This window comes from Lytechinus variegatus, chromosome 11 (genome assembly GCF_018143015.1).
Source record: "Lytechinus variegatus isolate NC3 chromosome 11, Lvar_3.0, whole genome shotgun sequence".
Classification (NCBI taxonomy): domain Eukaryota; kingdom Metazoa; phylum Echinodermata; class Echinoidea; order Temnopleuroida; family Toxopneustidae; genus Lytechinus; species Lytechinus variegatus.
This window is the reverse complement of record NC_054750.1, coordinates 1,237,460-1,255,651: the sequence shown is the minus strand read 5'-3', so window position 1 is coordinate 1,255,651 and position 18,192 is coordinate 1,237,460. Positions and strand designations below refer to the sequence as shown.

The 18,192-nt window shown below is 36.4% G+C and overlaps 1 protein-coding gene across 6 annotated transcripts in view; it reads right to left on the bottom strand.

Moving 5' to 3' along the window:
• LOC121423725 (receptor-type tyrosine-protein phosphatase delta-like) overlaps window positions 1–18,192 on the bottom strand; it is a 103,727-nt gene that overhangs the window by 14,900 nt on the left and 70,635 nt on the right. For 2 of the 6 annotated variants that reach the window (XM_041619161.1, XM_041619167.1), the window contains exons 18-29: window positions 15,442–15,450; window positions 12,725–12,809; window positions 11,664–11,770; window positions 9,295–9,395; window positions 6,934–7,027; window positions 5,596–5,672; window positions 4,390–4,426; window positions 3,877–3,974; window positions 3,084–3,203; window positions 2,446–2,609; window positions 1,085–1,220; window positions 226–378 (exon numbers count right to left, since the gene is read on the bottom strand). In XM_041619161.1, coding sequence (XP_041475095.1) covers window positions 226–378; window positions 1,085–1,220; window positions 2,446–2,609; window positions 3,084–3,203; window positions 3,877–3,974; window positions 4,390–4,426; window positions 5,596–5,672; window positions 6,934–7,027; window positions 9,295–9,395; window positions 11,664–11,770; window positions 12,725–12,809; window positions 15,442–15,450 — 1,181 coding nt within the window. The remainder of the gene's footprint in view (window positions 1–225; window positions 379–1,084; window positions 1,221–2,445; window positions 2,610–3,083; window positions 3,204–3,876; window positions 3,975–4,389; window positions 4,427–5,595; window positions 5,673–6,933; window positions 7,028–9,294; window positions 9,396–11,663; window positions 11,771–12,724; window positions 12,810–15,441; window positions 15,451–18,192) is intronic. The other 4 variants (XM_041619164.1, XM_041619165.1, XM_041619166.1 and 1 more) reach the window with 4 other exon arrangements.

The following is an 18,192-nucleotide window of genomic DNA, read 5'->3' as shown; positions in this document are numbered from 1 at the left end:
GAACAAACATGAATAATAGATTTTGGCGTTGCTTGCCATCCATAGTCTCATTAAGACGGAACCTCTGGTTTTGTCTTAATTAACAGGGGTGGCCGGATTCCCCTCACATTTGAAGCAATCGCTCTTACCCCCCACCCACTTTGCAAGTCCCCAGCAAACGTCAATAGTACAATAATACACAAGAAGGTAGTCTGTATTCGGGGAGGAAGAAGAAGGAGGACTCACCCTGAATTCCACCTCTAGTTTTGTGAGATCATCATCAAATTCTGATTTATTGCTGAGTTGCTGATAGTACATAGGGAATTCTGACATAGCGACGTCGGAGTGACCAAACAGGTGCTCCTCTAGCAAGGCCATATGGATGAAGAAGTACTGGACCTAAAAATACATACATGAAATATACATTAGTAGGCTCCTTAACATGCAGGTTATTAAGATAACCTTGTTACAAAATGCAGGACGTGATGAATTCATACTATGAGTTTGGTACTATAATAATAACAATTGGCTTTTATAAGCATGTAGCACGATATCAATCTACAACTGCTCAAAGTGCTTCACAATTATTGTTATCTGGTCACTGGATTCATAGCTTTTCTAGCAGCCTGTTAGGTGCACACTTGCTAAACCAACCACCTGTACCAAATTAGCACCTGGGTAAAAGTGACAAAGGACGCTTGGCCATGGAACAAACGACCATCTGATTACAAGGCGATTACCATAACATTCAATCATTTACACTGTAACTACACATCTTTGCAATAAACTTTATAACTTTTGAGTTCTAAAAGGAGAAGGAGATACTTCAAAATCAATACCTGCTTCTGTAGTCTAATAAAATTCAGATATCCATTAAGTTTGGTTATTTATCAACAAGTTCTAAGAACAACAGAATTAATTCTTATGATGAGATTGGTATCAAAACAGTAAAACCATTTAATTACATATCTTTCCATAAACTGAATAACTTCTGAGTATAACAGAAAAGAATATCAATATCTTCCTCTGTATTCGAAGTAAATTCAGATATCTATTAAGTTTGCTTCCCTATCGTCAAGTTCTAAGAGGAAGAGGGGCTACTTACGAAAGACTGTACTAGCGTATTCCTCTGTTGACGGATATCATGTATAAAGTTATACACATCTACTTGCTTCTCATGTTTCATCATATCTAGCATAGCATCTATCACAATATATGTTCCTGTGCGACCCACTCCAGCACTGTTTGAAAAGGAAGAGTAAAGGACATGAAATAAGGCATTGACAGAGAATGGTATGATCAAGGTGAATTATTGTTTATTATTTATTGGTATATATGCACATAAAAATTGACCAGCAGCACAAGCTGAAAGGGTAAATTTACAAAAATTCATGACGTAAAATATACAGATATAACATAACAAATAAATAAAAATGTAATTACAGTATTCTACGTCAAAACCTATCTCCAATTAAAAGATGTATCTCATAAATAAAAGTTTACATTTCCTTAGTGATAGAAAATGAAAATGGCACAGGAAATCCAAAATAATTTCTGTTGAAAATTGTGTTATGATAATTGTGACCTATGATCTCTGACCTCATGACCCGAAATCTCATCAGCTTTACATTTTCCACTCTCCACCCAGGCGTAGAAAATGGGTACTCGGAAGAAAGGTATATGAAGTGATTTTGAAGTTTAACTCTCACAAAGGTTTCTTAAATAACAGCAAAGCAAGGTGTTTTGGGGTATAAATTTATAGACCTATGTGACCTCCGATCTTATTGCCCCTAAATCTAACCCGTTGCAGAAAGAGTTGCAATCAATCGCAACTCTAAAAATCTTGCCCAACTTGATTTTCAACCAATCAACAGCACGCATTTGGGACTTGCGATTGATTTTTTGACTTGCGTTAAAACGCAACTCTTTCTGCAACAGGTCCCTGATCATTTCCACATCTATAAGCATAAGCATTCTTGGACCAAGTTTGAAATTGATCAATCAAACGATTCTTCAGTTATCATGAAAGCCAAAGAAAGCCACCAGCAACCATCTGCATTGGTTCAAAGGCAAGGGGCAGAGCCACCAGACTTTTACAATAATGATACTGTAAGATGGTTTTTACCTGCGATGGACAACAATGTGGCTCTGTGGCTCATCTTTGCGGCGAGACAAAAAAGAAAATTAACGCCATGGTTGGGATTTGAACCCATAGCCTGTGTTTCAGACACAACAAGCAGAACCACCAGACCACAGCACACTTACAAGAATAATCACATTTCAAGATGTTTTTACCTGCAATGGATGACAATGTTGGCTCTGTGGGTCATCTTTGCGGCGAGACCACAGAGGTAATTAATGCCATGGTTGGGATTTGAACCCATAGCCCGTGTTTCAGACGCAACGAGCAGAACCACCAGACCACAGCACACTTACAAGAATAATCATATTTCAAGATGTTTTTACCTGCAATGGACGACAATGTTGGCTCTGTGGTTCATCTTTGACGTGAGATGTCGTACCCTCTTGATAAGACACATCATAGGGGATGGGTAGTCGGGCTGACCGTGGTCGGGCCAACCTAAGAAATGAAACTGTGTGATGGTTCGCTCACCACTCTCTTTGCCATCCTGTTAACAAACATAGAACAATTTCCATGCTTAATATACATGTATTATCTGTATAAGCTAGTGGAGGTAACGATGCTACATGTATGTACAGTATTAAATTATATTGAATTGAAATATATGAAGTTTGCACCTTCATTGAGTACTTTAAAATAACATGATTTTATTACAATATACTGTGTATCAATATAAAATGAATAGAGGAAAAGTTATTGATGTTTCATCATAAAATAATCACAAAAATATAAAAATAATGACATATCTTTGTAAAGCTCTCTTCATTCATTTGATGCAAGCAATGCCTATCACACATCAGTGTAACAATTAAAGAAAAGCCTAAAAGTTTTCGATCTAGTCCCTCTCAATTCTTTAATTTCTCATACCCATTCTGGGTTCCCCCCCATCTTGGTATAGCTCCCTCCACTGTCCCCATATGACTAATACCATTACAAAGGAAAATAGTTCTATATAATTTACCTCTGAGAGTAATAGCGACCTGATGAGGTATTCTGCCGTCTCCTTTACCGAATCCATTTTTACCTTGAACCTGCCATACTTAATGGCACCCTTGTTGGGCCAGTACTGTGAACATTTGTCCTAAATATACAAAAATAGATAAAAGACAAATGTAAGAAATATTGAGAGCAAGTTATACCATTATAATAATGTACCAACTGTAATCATTGTCATCTTATTCATCAGTGCTATCATCATCATCATCTTCATCATCACCAACACTATCATCATCATGATCATCATCATCATAATCACCATCATGATCATCATCATCATCACCATATTCTTAATCATCGTCATGTTCAACATTTTCATCATCATCATCATTTTTATCATTATAATCATCTTGATCATAAACCTCTTTGCAAGAATAACAAATTATATCAGTCGAGACAAAGCATTGGAGGGGCACAGCATTGTTCACAAACAATACAGTGCCCCTCCAATGCTTTGCCTCCTCCGGGTCACAGTCCGCCACTGATATCAGTGGTTTAAACTAACTTGTAGCCTATGATCTGGGCGGAGGCTGCGAGCCGTGGCTGCTTTGCAGTCTTACATTATTTGTAGTTTTCCTTGTATCAGCCAGGATTCAATGCAGGGTTTTGTTACCCAAAACTGTCATCAGACATTTGTCTACGAATAGAAAACCACAACTAATGCAGGACCAGAGTGTATAGGCATCAAATGAATCGCTGACATTTCACCTAAAAGTCTTGTAGGCTAACTTAAGAGTCGATCATCAAAGATTATTTACCTTGCCATCTTCAACGCATTTAGTAAGCATGACAATGGTAGAGCAGTCATATTCCCAGATCATTCTCCAGAAATCTTCTATAGTGTTGTCCTTGGGACCTAGTACATTAAAAATTGATTTCTTTTTAAAGATTGCATTTTTAAAAGATATCATCACTGAATGAATAGTTAAAAACGAATATTTACATTATCAATAAAATCTATGGAATGACAGTGAAATCCATCTCTAGAAACAGTGATAGAAGAAATATTTTATAAATTATTACATGTTAAGAGAGCAGCAGTACACTTCATGCATGCATACAGTAATTGGATTATGCTCTACAATATTATCACTTTTTAAAAACATGATAATGTCATAATTCTTATAAGACTATTTCTCCAACAAATCCATTAATATGAATATGTGTATGACTGTACATGTATATCACACTGGCTTTTAAGCCTACAGTTCCAAGGGGAAAAGGGGTGACATTTGCCAGATAAATTTTTGCTAATACCAACATGGACTTACCCTGTGCAGCGATGAATTTATCAGGAGACTGATAACCCTGCAAAAGAGAAAATATTACACATGTCAACACACAATGTAATACCAAGAAATGATCACCAGACAAAGTGATTAGGAGACTGGTAACCTGAAATCAAAACAAGTACACTATGTGGTACTGACAACCTGAGATACAAGATGTCAATACCAGTCTATCTATTAAAGAAGGATCATTAGCAATACTCATAATAAATACAATAAATAATGTACAGATTGACTGATATCATTTTTTGTGGAGATTACGAGGTCCTGTACCTCAATTTTTTTTGGAAAATAACATTTTCTTTTCTTATTTAATGACTAGATAAAATAATGTCATGTCTAAATCCAATCTACATGAAGATGAATCTATTACACTGTGTCAGATGGAATACCATAACAAGTGATACATTATTTTCAGATACAAGTTCTATAACCTCTAGGAGTGTATTAGATAAAGAGATACCCATAATATCAAATTTTTTTACAAGGATCTTTTTGCCCATAGTTTGCCATAGAATCAAAGGCCCGTTTTCTGAATTCATGTCCAACTTAGACCATGGTCTAACTCTGTGCTAAAAATATGGGAATCCAAAAGTGTCAAAATTTATATTAAATTGTATGTTTCTTATGTTTACTGTGCTCTTTCCTGATTCATCAATGGTAAAAACAATAATTTATTTATACTTCCTACACAATTATGAATGATTTGTGAGCCAAATGATCTGAAATATTATATCTCTACTGTTAGTGATTTATGTAACAATTGGCTGTCCATAGTTAAACCACAATTTTAAACCTAAGTTTAAGTTAAACCCGACTTCAGAATACGGGCCATAGTAATTGCATCCCCTTGTTGAAAGTCTTCTATACCAATGAATTATTTGCAGTAGCAGCTCCCAAGTCTAGGGATGCCATTAAGAAATGTTTCCAGTATTCTTGGCTTCAAATATTCCCTTAAAACACATGTTTTTCCTCAATAATTAATTTCTCAACTTATCTTGAATGACTGTGTTTATTATTCTATATGTGATTGTGCTATGTATGTATATTACGTCTTGTCTTTAAGGTTTCCTCCTTATGTTCTTATACAAGTATGTGTAATAAAAACTATTTTGTTGACAATCATGTAGATACTGCTAACAACTGAATTTCAGTAAAATAAAAATAAATGATTAATTTTTTGCTTACGTTGACATAGGAAGCATTGATATAGTCCGACCCTTCGATGCCATCAATGGCCTTCAGTCTCACTCTGGTGTGATCGTCTAAAGAATTTAAGAAAATGATAGATTTGAATTCAAAACTTATAAAATTTTACTTTCTATAGCACTTCATACATTCTAGAGATGTATCTTAGCGTTCCACAGATACATGTATATGTACATGTCCATTACCACCATCTAAAGAATTAAAGAAAATGATAGTGTTGAATTTAATACTTTTAACAATCTACTTCTTATAGCACTACATACATTCAACAGTGCTCCACAGATATATTTATATCCAGTCCTTGGATTACTGCTTGCCTGCACACTGTATATATACGACCTCAAAGTCATTTTAAGGACTACACATAGTGTACATGTAAACTGTAAACCAAATTAATAAAAACCTCAAACCCAAATGCAACTTTCCTGCAATGGGCAATCAGATTGCCAACTGTTAAGTCAATGATATTGCCATTCACATACTATCATTTACCCATTTAAAACCTGGCTGAAGAGCAGTAAATGCAAGTAAATGTCTGGTTTTTTCAAAGATATGAATCAAATTCAAAATTTCTACTGTATAATGCATTCAATGCATTCTTTCTTTTTATCTCCACTTCACTCTCATTTCTCGGGCTGTGTCTCTCCTCCTGAAAACCCATTTTTATCATCCTTATCAATTCGTTGCCCCCACCACAACCGTCCTCTCTGCGCACTTCTATGCGAAAGTTACTTTTGCAGAAAACGCATTTTTTTTTTTAACCAGCAATAAGTGCACCTACTAGGAGAGCAAATTATTTACCAGTGTCTTTGTTAAAAAGTTCAGGTTCCAAAGTTTCATTCCGTATCTTTATATTTTCTTGAAGTTAATTATTTACGCCACAGTGGGCAACGTAACAGAGAGGACGGTTCGTGGAATAGATACAGTGCGCTTAACTTTCGCATCGAAGTGCGCAGAGAGGATGGTTCGTGGTGCGTGCGACGAATTTATACAAATGTAAAACAAGATAACCCTAAAATTTGCCCCAAAACACACATCTTCTTCAACCTACACGGACTGCCTCCTTCAATCCTGAAGATTCTTGCAGTATTGCAGTACCGGGGGAGGGCAGGTGCAATACACCGGGTGAATAACACCCTACTCTTTGACGAATAGTGTATTGGTTTTAACGTGCATAGGTTGTGACTCCCCTATACACAGGATGCACTGAATACAGTGGTGAGGCACGCTAATGAACACACAACGCTCTAGCATAAGATATTGTGTTAGACGTGTTTCGGCATGTGATGACAAAAATAATTTCAAAGAAATACTTACAGGCAATGATGTTGATGTATCTGTTCTTGTCTTTATTCGCAGGGAGATTGCTGTTATTCATTGTCACCATGGGAGGGGGTCTGTTCGGCAAAGCCTGAAGTCATGTGACAGGTGGAAGGGAAACGCAGAAAATAAATTGATTAAAGACACAGACAAGGATGAAAGACAAGTGCTAAAAGGAAAATAAATTTCCTTCATACTGTATAGCAGCATTGCTTCTCCGGGAGCTTAGTTGGTCACGGTCAGAGTGCCTAATGCCTCTGACCGTACTTGCTCCCGGGTGGGCCTCTCCTTCCTTCTCGTATTCTCCATTTCTACCGGGACTAGACTCGATAAGCTCTGCTTTTTCTAGCCCCGGTCCCATTATTTACCATCGTATTTTAATTTTGCTCTATGTTTTTTCTCTCTCTCTCTTTTATATATACATGGGGTAATTTCCTTTTCTTTCTTTTGTAATTGTGTGTATCGGTTTTTAATGTAAAATAAATGAAATGACACGAATGATTACTTTGTCATATCTACTGTAGTCTTAAAATAAACAAGACCGGGAATATGATTTTCTCTTTAAGCAGAAACAAAAGTAGATCATGATGGCTATTCATGTAGGCTCCACATACACACACACACAAAAATGCATTATTTATTTGATATTGTGAACTGCTAAATTGTAATCTTCCGACCTTGAGCTTTTTTCTGATCAGTGCATAATGAAAATGAACAGAATAAAGGAAAGAAATTCAATTCAATTCATTTATTCACCATATAAAAATATTCATATACAATTCAAAATAACATACCGTAAGTAACGGTGTATTAACCGCACCTTTTTCTCGGCGGGATAGAAGCAAAAGTCGGGGGTGCGGTTTATACACGGTGACGGGTCTGAGCCAGCCCGCCGTAACCCCTCCCGTACATGTACGATGTCTGCCAGATCACAACACATCGAGTGGCCGGGCGTAGCCGCCCAGGCAATGTCGTTTAGAGGGGTATGAGCCGAGGGTAATGGGAAGCAATTATTATGATCTTAATCAAATATTGTCCATAACAAACGCACCCACCTTCATGACACTAATTTTGACTTTATTCTTGATTCAAAGTAGTGAAGTTCCCTGGCTAATTTAAAAGAGACGCCAAGCATACTCGGTAATATTTTGTCACTGCTGAGCGAGAGTTGAGTGAGCTTATTAAATCATTGCGTTGTAATGTGGTTGTAGTGCGACTTAAGCTGGCGCTATTCAAAGTCCCTTTTCGCGCCAGCTTGTTTTTTTTTCCTTCCTGTTTGCTTTTCATAAGATACCATGTAAACCACGCACGAGAGAGACGGCACGAAGCCGTAAAAAAACAACTGGAAAAAATGTCAATTTCTTTGTTTCTTGAACCTTCCTGTAATCCCGTATCCAAAATTCATGCTAAGACATCAAATTTCTGAAAGTGATTGTGAGATTGTGATGCAAGAAATGTGAATGTTTCTTCCTCCTACGCTGGGAAAGACACAGATCATAATTTGATAAGATGTACTGGCATGACTGGTACTGTATCGTAGTTTGCAATGTAATGGCAGTGCTGTGTGTGTACACTGTGACTGTGAGGTGAGTGAGTGTATAAGTTGCCAATATTGTCGGCCGGGGACCGTTCTTTCTAACATTTGTAGATGAATTGATCAAGAACAGCATATTTCCGCATACCGGTAATCTCTTTGGATACTTTGAAATCTTAAAAACTTAGATTTTGTTTCTTCGTACATGTACCTCAAATATGCATGTAAATGTGAGAATTTTTTTTTTTTTTTTTTTTTTTTTTTAGTCCAAAGTTGGGGGTGCGGTTAATACACGGGTGCGGTTAATACACCGTTACTTACGGTACTTTATAAATGCATAAATATAACAAGACATACACCAAATAAATATAATTTATACATTCATGCAAAAGAAAAATATGGTATTAAGAGGCGACCAAAAAGATTAGAATCTTGTAGGCACTTGCCCCTTAACAAGTACTCAAATAATCAATAATAATCATATCGTACTAAAATATACATTCACACATCAAACACAGAATCACCCACATTCAACACACATCCATGACCCATTGCACTCAAACAAAAGAGAGTGAGAGAAAGAGAGAATAGAGAGAGAGGGGGGGGGGGGGGAGAGGAGGGTATGTTTAGAAAAGGGAAAAGGAAATCAAGATGAATAATCACTAATTTATTGTCTTTTAAGTAAAATTTTAAATGAAGAGGCAGTTGAACAGGAACAAATTATGGGATCTAAATTGTTATAAATTCTAGGTCCTGCATGTTTAAAAGAATTATGAATTTGATTTGATATATTTTTTACTTTATGCTAAAAAATGATTAATTACCTTATACTCTGCCCAGAATATTCTCTTCTCATCTTGAGCCTTTTGTCGGATTGCTTTCTCCAAGTTCTCCAGCCTTATGGGCTTCACGATCATGTCGTCTGCTGTGAGAGATGGGAGAAACAAGAAAACAATAATAGTCACATACTAGTTACATCATCATCATATTGCATATATCTCATTTCTAAAAGATGGTGCGACAATAAAATTGTTATCTACATGTATGTATACTACATACATACATACATGGCCATTTGCAGAAATATCCTGGGAGGGGGGCAGATGCATGAAATCTTTTAAAAACTAAAAATCTAGCTTGTTATTGGGCCATTTTTTACATTTTTAAAGTGAAGTCGAAGGATTCAATGCACATATTTGGTGAATTTTTGCAAAATTTTCAGTTAAAAAAGGGAAGTTTTCCAAATTTCCCTGCATATGGCCATGCATATGTCCAATCTACTCTAGCCATCACCTTTAACACATAAACACTGTATTCCTACTATGCATATAGCTAAACCTATAGATAACTATACAGTGCATCCCATAAAAAAGGAAACCTCTTTTCAGAGATAGATTTCACAATCATCAAATGTTATGACTATAAATTTGATACTCATGGCAAGAGTGGAATCTCATCTCTGATTTGAAACCAACAGCTTAGCAAAACGTTCACACATGGCAGATTACAAAAATAAATATTGGGCATATCAGAAACGATTTGTGCAGAAACCTGTGGGTGAATCTAACTCCACACTCATTTCAGGGATCAGTGAGAGAAGCTTAACAAAGAATACAAAAGAAATGCTAATGAGCAAATCGTTGAATATGCATGGTTTGTAATATCACGGACAAATCTTGTCATTTTCTCTGCGTAACCTGGTTTCGACTTTAAAACTTCAAACTCATCTTGCTCGTTTATGTGTGGAGTACTCATCTCATATTAGGTATCAAAATAAAGAGGATTAATTGAATTATATGACTATGAACATGTAAATGAAAAATCTATTTGACTTTGAATTAAGAAGATATGGGAATCCTAGTTTCCTTTTTCTGGGACGCACTGTAGGTCAGATATCCAGGAGGGTGTTGAAAAGCAAACTTATGACTTCATAAACATGATATTTCCAATATAGTACACATATACTACGTTTTTGTGATGACATAACACTTACACCATGGAAAAGAGTGCTCATTTATTATACTTTGATAGTTAGTATGGTTTTAAAAGGTTTAAAACCATATTAAAAGTTTAGTATGGTTTTAAAGGGGAAGTTCACCCTGACAAAAAGTTTATTGTAAAAATAGCAGAAAAAATAATAAAAAATATTGCCGAAGGTTTGAGAAAAATTCATCAAATAATTAAAAAGTTATTAGAATTTCAATTATTTGATTTGTGACGTCATATGCGAGCAGCATTCCTACAGAGCGAATGGTAAAAAATCAATGAAATGTCATTTTCTCAGAAAGTTGAAAATGGTTTTCACTGTAACTTTTGTATATCAATAGACAAATCATTTCACACCCGATCATGAAAAGAAAACAAAATTAAGTCATCAGGAACCATACAAAATTTGAAATTCATACATTTTATATTATATAACACATGGGGCAGCTGCTCGTTTATGACGTCACAAATCCAAAATTTTGAACTCTAATAACTTTCTTACTCTTTAACGGATTTTCCTCAAACCTTCACCAATATTTTTTACTATTTTTTCTGCTATTTTTACAACAAAATTTTCTTCAGGGTGAACTTCCCCGTTAAAACCACTAAAAGTTTAGTATGGTTTTAAAAGTATGGTTTAAAAGGTTTTTAAATTGGACCCATAAGGAGCTAAAATACACCCTTCCATTTATTAATATATTTCAAAAAGTCCAAGCCCCCAGAACTTACCACCCCCCAAAAAAACACAAATAATTAAAATAAAGTAAGCAAACAAAAACTAAAGATAATGGGGGAAAAAATCATATATAATAATAAAAAACATACATATAACAATAAATGAATAAAAAAATCTGAACAAAAATAGAAATGGTCTTGAACTACATATACACCTGCCACTATCTGTTTGAGCAGACTTATGAACTGGGCTAAGACTTCATTCCCAATGTTATAAATCCTCACTCTAATCATTTAAATGCTACCCTAAAGTGCTAACTCTCACTATACAAGTATCTATACTACATGTAGCCATCACCGCCTGATTTAGTATTTCATGTGCACACAATGACAAGACCAACGTGACCGATGTTGTTAGGCAACGTGTAACACGGATGACGCGTGACTACGAGCGAGTGGGAGACGCGAAGAACACTGAGGGCGCCATCCCACATTCTAAAAGGGGAAGGAGCCCCTTTTCCTCTTATCTTACCATCTTCTATACCTAGATTCTGCATGCCTATTGCTCCGTTGCCATTTTCCCGAGGTCCGTTAGACACTGGAGTCATCAGGAGATCGTTCGGTTCATTCTGTTTTCTCCTGGAAAAATATAAATTACAGTTCAAGAAGGGGTCACATCCTAAAGAAAGATACCCCCCTCCCCCCAAAAAAAACAACTTTGTTGGCTGTACCACCACCCACCCTTGTATAGCTGTCGTCTTTCGTCTTTTTTTTATATAGAATATTTGACCCCCTCCCCTAAACAAATGTTCCTACTGCCCCTTATTTTCATTTTATTTAGTTTTTTTTTAAAGTTAATAAAAAATGGAAAATGGAATGGTAGAGTATTGCCCCAAAAGTAGGCAGAGGACTCATCTGCCTGAACAACCAATGAGCTCCATATAAAAATAGATCACATCATAAGAAAAAAATGAATAAAAATACAGGCCTAAGAGCAATTATATAATTAATTTATCAGTGATTTTGATGAAGGAAAGTATATTATTAATTCTTGTAGAATAAGGAAACTTTATCACTGAACAGAAGAGGCCTACCTTTCTTTGCCATAGGAGGCATAACATTAGAACAATTGTGAATACTTGTGTCAGCAAATAACACTTGGATAAATAGTGATTCTAGTTCTTGAATACAACAGATTTGTTGAAAAAAGAAATCACATCAAATATGAGATTACATCAAAGAACAATAGCTTGTAACTTCTGCAATTAACTTCAATCATTACACATTTTTGAAATATTCTGTTGATAATATTCTTGCATTCATTATTCCCCTCAAAAGAATTAATTGCATGTTTCTCCAAGCTTGATACATATTTGTATAACACTATTTCTTATTATGTACTAATGTAGTTGTTTTCTTTTTCTTTTTATATATAAAAGTTCTATTCAGCTCATGCTGTGAACAGTCTTGAAATAAAAAATTAAAATACCATTATTATTATTATGTACATGCACAGTGTAGATGTTGACAAAAATGTCTTGAAAGCTTGTAATGGCTTCCAAAGAAAGCCCTGGTCCATAGATACCAACTTACCTGTAAAATATCAGTACGACGACACCAACAATGCACACTGCAATCAAGGCTCCAAATATACCTCCAACGATAGCGGCGACATTCGCTGTTAAATGAGGTAAAGAAATGAGTGAATGCAGGTGAATACTCCTCAACATTGAACAGCTACATGTATAAATATGAGCAGGGCAAACAAATTAATGCACATTTTACAGTGGGAATGCTTTTATACATGTGGCACTATGAGTTGCAGTAGACCTTATGTACAAGATGTCATATTTCATAATAATGATAACAATAATAGTAATATACAACATTTATATAGCGCTTAATACAAATGTTTCTAAGCGCTGCACACTATTGACTGCATAATTTCAAAGCGCCCTCCCTCAGAGCATATAGGAATACGTGTAAACAGAGTTGTCGGAGTTGCCCCAGCTGCATATCATCAGTGGATGCAAAGCAATGGCTTCAGCCTCTAAGATGGCGGAGCTACTTGTATGACGTCAATGCATTGCTACTGTCAAATATAGAACTGACTGACTGAATTTCTGTAGAGAGACAATCATTCAAAATCGATAAAGGAAAAGCAGGGTTTATTTCGAAGGCTAGTGATACGAAATGCCTTGATGACAACCAGGGCCCCGTCTTACAAAGAGTTATAATTGATCCAATCAGTGGTAATTCTATGGAAATCCATCAGTGTCACAATTTTTTGAACAAAAAATTTGCACAATGTCTTTCATAAACAAAGAGAAGCCCAGTGAATTTTCAAGGAAAAACATGAATGCTTGAATATACATGTCCATCATACATGTAGATAGAAAGCATTTTTAACAAACATGCATAACAGATGTTGACGTCGCTGGCCGTCCATCAATCGCAATTCCTAGCAGCCTGCACTTGAATCCTCATTCAGGTTGTTTTTCAAGGATGTGGATGCTGTCAATCATTCAATGAAATGGCCCAACAACCACATGTAGATAATTCCCTTGGGGTGAATGACATGACTGAAAACCGATGAATTTTGTCCACTTAGATTTCCCACAATATCATCCACACACTTGCTGGAAAAGATAGGGTCGTAAGATCAGATTTGAGGTCTCAAGGTTGTTACAATTATGAAGTTGGATTGGAAGCGCATTCCAAATACGTGGAGCAACCAATGAAAATGCTCTATCCCTGAATGTTTTTAGGTGGGTATTTGGCCCTTGAAGAATCAGACCTGCAGTACAAAGTCCTGTCCGCAGCTGACATACACTGATTAGCACACTGTACATAGCTAAATAACAATCTATGGAGAACTGTTTAAATGAGAAGGAAGATCTAATACTGCACTCTGCATTGTCCTGGCAGCTAGTGAAACTCGAGAGGCATTGGTGAGAATGCCCGTAAGAAGGCGGGCTACAGCGTTTCTAGACAGCCTGGAGCCGTTTGATGGCTGATGAAGGTACATCTTCAAGCAGACAGTTGCAAAAGTCGAGTCTAGAAGTTACTAAAGAATTTTCCTGCAAACGATAACAACGGTTAAATGAGTAAATGTACAGTGAAACCTGTCTATAGAGACCACCCAAGGGAAACACAAAATGTGGCCTTTATAGACAGGTGGCTGCTATAGACAGGTTCTTATACACACAATCTGCCTCCATGGGAATCAGTTTTAGTGGTCACTATAGGCAGGTGGATGCTAAAGACAGGTTCTTATACACACAATCTGCCTCCATGGGAATCAGTTTTAGTGGTCACTGTAGACAGGTGGCTGCTATAGACAGGTTCTTATACACACAATCTGCCTCCATGGGAATCAGTTTTAGTGGTCACTATAGACAGGTGGCTGCTATAGACAGGTTCTTATACACACAATCTGCCTCCATGGGAATCAGTTTTAGTGGTCACTGTAGACAGGTGGCTGCTATAGACAGGTTCTTATACACACAATCTGCCTCCATGGGAAGCGGTTTTAGTGGTCACTATAGGCAGGTGACCACTATAGACAGGTGGTCACTAACACAGGTTTGACTGTATATTGATGTCCAAGTAGTCTCCAGGCAACCCATTCTGTGAACGGTGATTTGTCACTAAACATAGGCACTGTAAGTGATCCAGCTTAGGTGGCCTGCGAATATGGGTAGGCCCATAAAAAGTCACAGCAGAGCATGAAGGAATGTGTGTTTAAATTTGATTAATGTCTAAAAAAGGCATCCAGCTTATGACAAAAATATGAAATGCTCGGTAAAAACTTAACCCTATCTAGGCAGGGGGTGGGGGGCTCCGAGGCCCCCCTCAACCATTCGCAAAATATTTTTGGTATTTGGTCTCTTTTGAGACAAAATTTGCGATGCCCAAGAACACGGTTCCGTAATAATGCAACATTTTGTAAGTGCATGTCAGACCCAAAATTGCACGATTTTGTGTACAAAGTCAAAGCATATTGTGTTTTCGACCAAGTCATGAAAGTATGATTATTTTTTGTTTTGCTGGTTTGAATGGATGTATTCTATACTGCTTATGATTGCAAAAGAACAATAAAAAACGAAATTTTGAAAAAAAAACTTAAAAATAACTATTTGCAAAAAACAATATAAATAAATACATAAATGGTCGACGGCAGAGATCTCGGGGGGGGGGGGGGGGGAGGGGCCTGCCAGACCCCCGCCACGATCTCCCAAAATACATGAACCCCAGCCTAGATAAGCATGGTACAATGAGGTAAGATACTATATGAAATTTGTACTTACATCTACTCGCTGGAGAAACATGATAAGATCCAGAAGCAAATTGATGCAGGAAAATGAGTACATGCAAAAAATAGTAATAATGGAAATAATGAGTTTCAAATCTCAAGCAATCTCAGGCAATTTGAAACATCTTTTTAAATTTCAGTATCAATAGAAATGTAAGTATTTCAATCAATATAGATTCAAATAGGTGATGATATTTGCTCATTGAAAGCTCCACCTTTGCTTGACATTACAAAACACCATAGTAAGAATTATAATATATCCATGGCAATTATTAATTCAAAAATCTATTAAGTAATTTTCTATTCTACAATCTGCAAGAAAACTGGGATAAGAGCTTTTGAATGTGTTAAGAACTGGTACTGTCAATTGTAGAGCGTAATAGTTTTAAATGAGTGGTAAACAATCCCCTCGTTTTATCAAATCACCATATATTGGATCAATTCAGGAATCTCTTATGTGTAATTTGTTCTGAAAAATATCAAAACCCTGTAAGCCTGAGTCGAATCGATTTTAAAATCGGTGTTCGATCGATGTCATCGAACACCGGTGCAGATTTTGCAAAATCGGTGCATCGAAAAAAAAAAAAAAACGTCGGCCGGCCGATTCGTTTGGTTTACACAATCAATCATCAAAATATCAGTAATGTCCAACTTTACTACTACTTACTTGATTTCTATTGCCCCCAAAATGAAACCGAATGAGTAATTATGATGCTATTCACCATTAATTTGAAGTTTATTTCGATCATAGTTCGAGTCTTACTCGTCTGCTCGTGCCGAGATAATTTATGCACGATGAAATCATGAATGGAAGTCCGTGGCCATCGATCGTGCATGCGCAGTACTGTTCTTTAATCAAACCAGAAAATGGCCGGAAATTGACGCGATCAACGTAAAATAAATCTTGCTTTCATGAACAATATTAAAATCATGACCATAGAACATTATTTAATCGTAATATTTAACAATAATTTGCATATGATAATCATTAATATGAATTTAGAGCTTGATGTGAAACGTTGTATTTCGTTTCAATTTTCAATGGCGGACATCGACATCTCATGACGATCGACTTGACTTCTTGAGTCGAGCTAGTGCACTTGTCTAAGAAAAATAATCATCACGTCAGGATTTATTCTCGAACATTGTCTACATGCAAAAACTCTGTTCAAGTTCGTAATATCACCATATAATAACATTTTACATGACAAAACAGAGAAAATTGCGTTTGATATTTTTTCCCATCAATTTGAAGCTAGTTTGTGCCCAACTTTGGGCTCTGATTTCATGAATGGGAAAATATGTCATACGTCATCGAACACGCATGCGCATTGTGCTTATTTTCTCGGAGCTTGGAGGAGACGTCCAGAGATATAGATGGAATAACAATAGAAATAATCCCAGTATTATTTCTTCCATATGAACATAACATACTTTGCTGACATCGTCAATATTCTTAGTATGACCATAAAATCTTGTTAAATCGTAATAATTTAGATGAATTTAGGGCTCGATTCGAAACATTCGTATTTATTTTGATCGCATGCTCAATTGCGTCTAAAAAAATGGATTGTCATTATCAGGATTAATTCTCGAACATCGTCATAACTCATATTCCACAATCTTTCCTCACAATCGTTATATCAGCACTGAATAGCAATTCAAATGACCATCCAGAGAAAATTACGTATTTATTCCCATAAATTTATTTGGAGCTCATTTTGGATCCAACTACACAATCTCAGGCAAGTTACAGCGCTCTCCGTTCATTGCAATTGTTTGCTGGCGCTGACGTCAAGCACGCCTGTCGTTTCGGGAGAGTGAGTGTACGGAGCTTGCTGCGGACGGGGCTGGTGAATGTCCTGCGAATGCTGGTCGACCGAAAATCATTCGGATCGACTCTGCGTGATTCATGTCTTTATTATTGTTTCATTTTAAACTTATATGTTGTCATCTGCAAATATCATTGTTGAAGATATTTTGGGAAGAATTCTGCTTTGGTCCCCGGCCTTTTTTGTGTGTTTTGTGATCATGGAAAATACAAACGAACTTTGCTCTGTCATCTGCTTGTGCAACGCTCACCCGGCCAACGCCAGCGCATACCGTCAGTGCGTAGTGCATATGCAAAGCGCATCGCATCGACGCAAAATCAAAAGACTAAATTTTCCCCGCCTTCAATATTCGATGCATCGATGTTCGATCGAATTAGAGCTGTCGAACACCGGTTTTCAAAATAATCGATATGACTCAGGCTTACTTTTCAGTAATATTCTGCAATTTCTTCACACTTTGAATCTTATTATTTAATTAGTCATTTTTATTTAATGATTCAGGTGAATGGTTTATCAATATAAAACCATGTGAGAGACAGAGTGCTTGTTATTCATAAAATTAAGGAGTTTTTGGAAATTGAAACCAATAACTTGACTGAAAAAAAAAGAACAAAATGGGCGACAACATCTAGGGCCGTGTAATATGGGGAAACAATCAGTATTTACAATCAGTTGCAATTTTATGTTCATGGCTTGCCATAGATTTACAATTGAAATCAATTGTGCATTATGGAAGCTTAAAAGTGCCACCGAGATGTTGAGATAATTATCTTGGGAAGTCGACATCATGATAACAAAAAAAACAGATGACGAGATCCTGGATCTCATCATGTCCACATCTTTCAGAAGAGATGATCAGATGACAAGATCCCGGATCTCATCATGTCGACATCTTTTAGAAGAGATGATGAGAT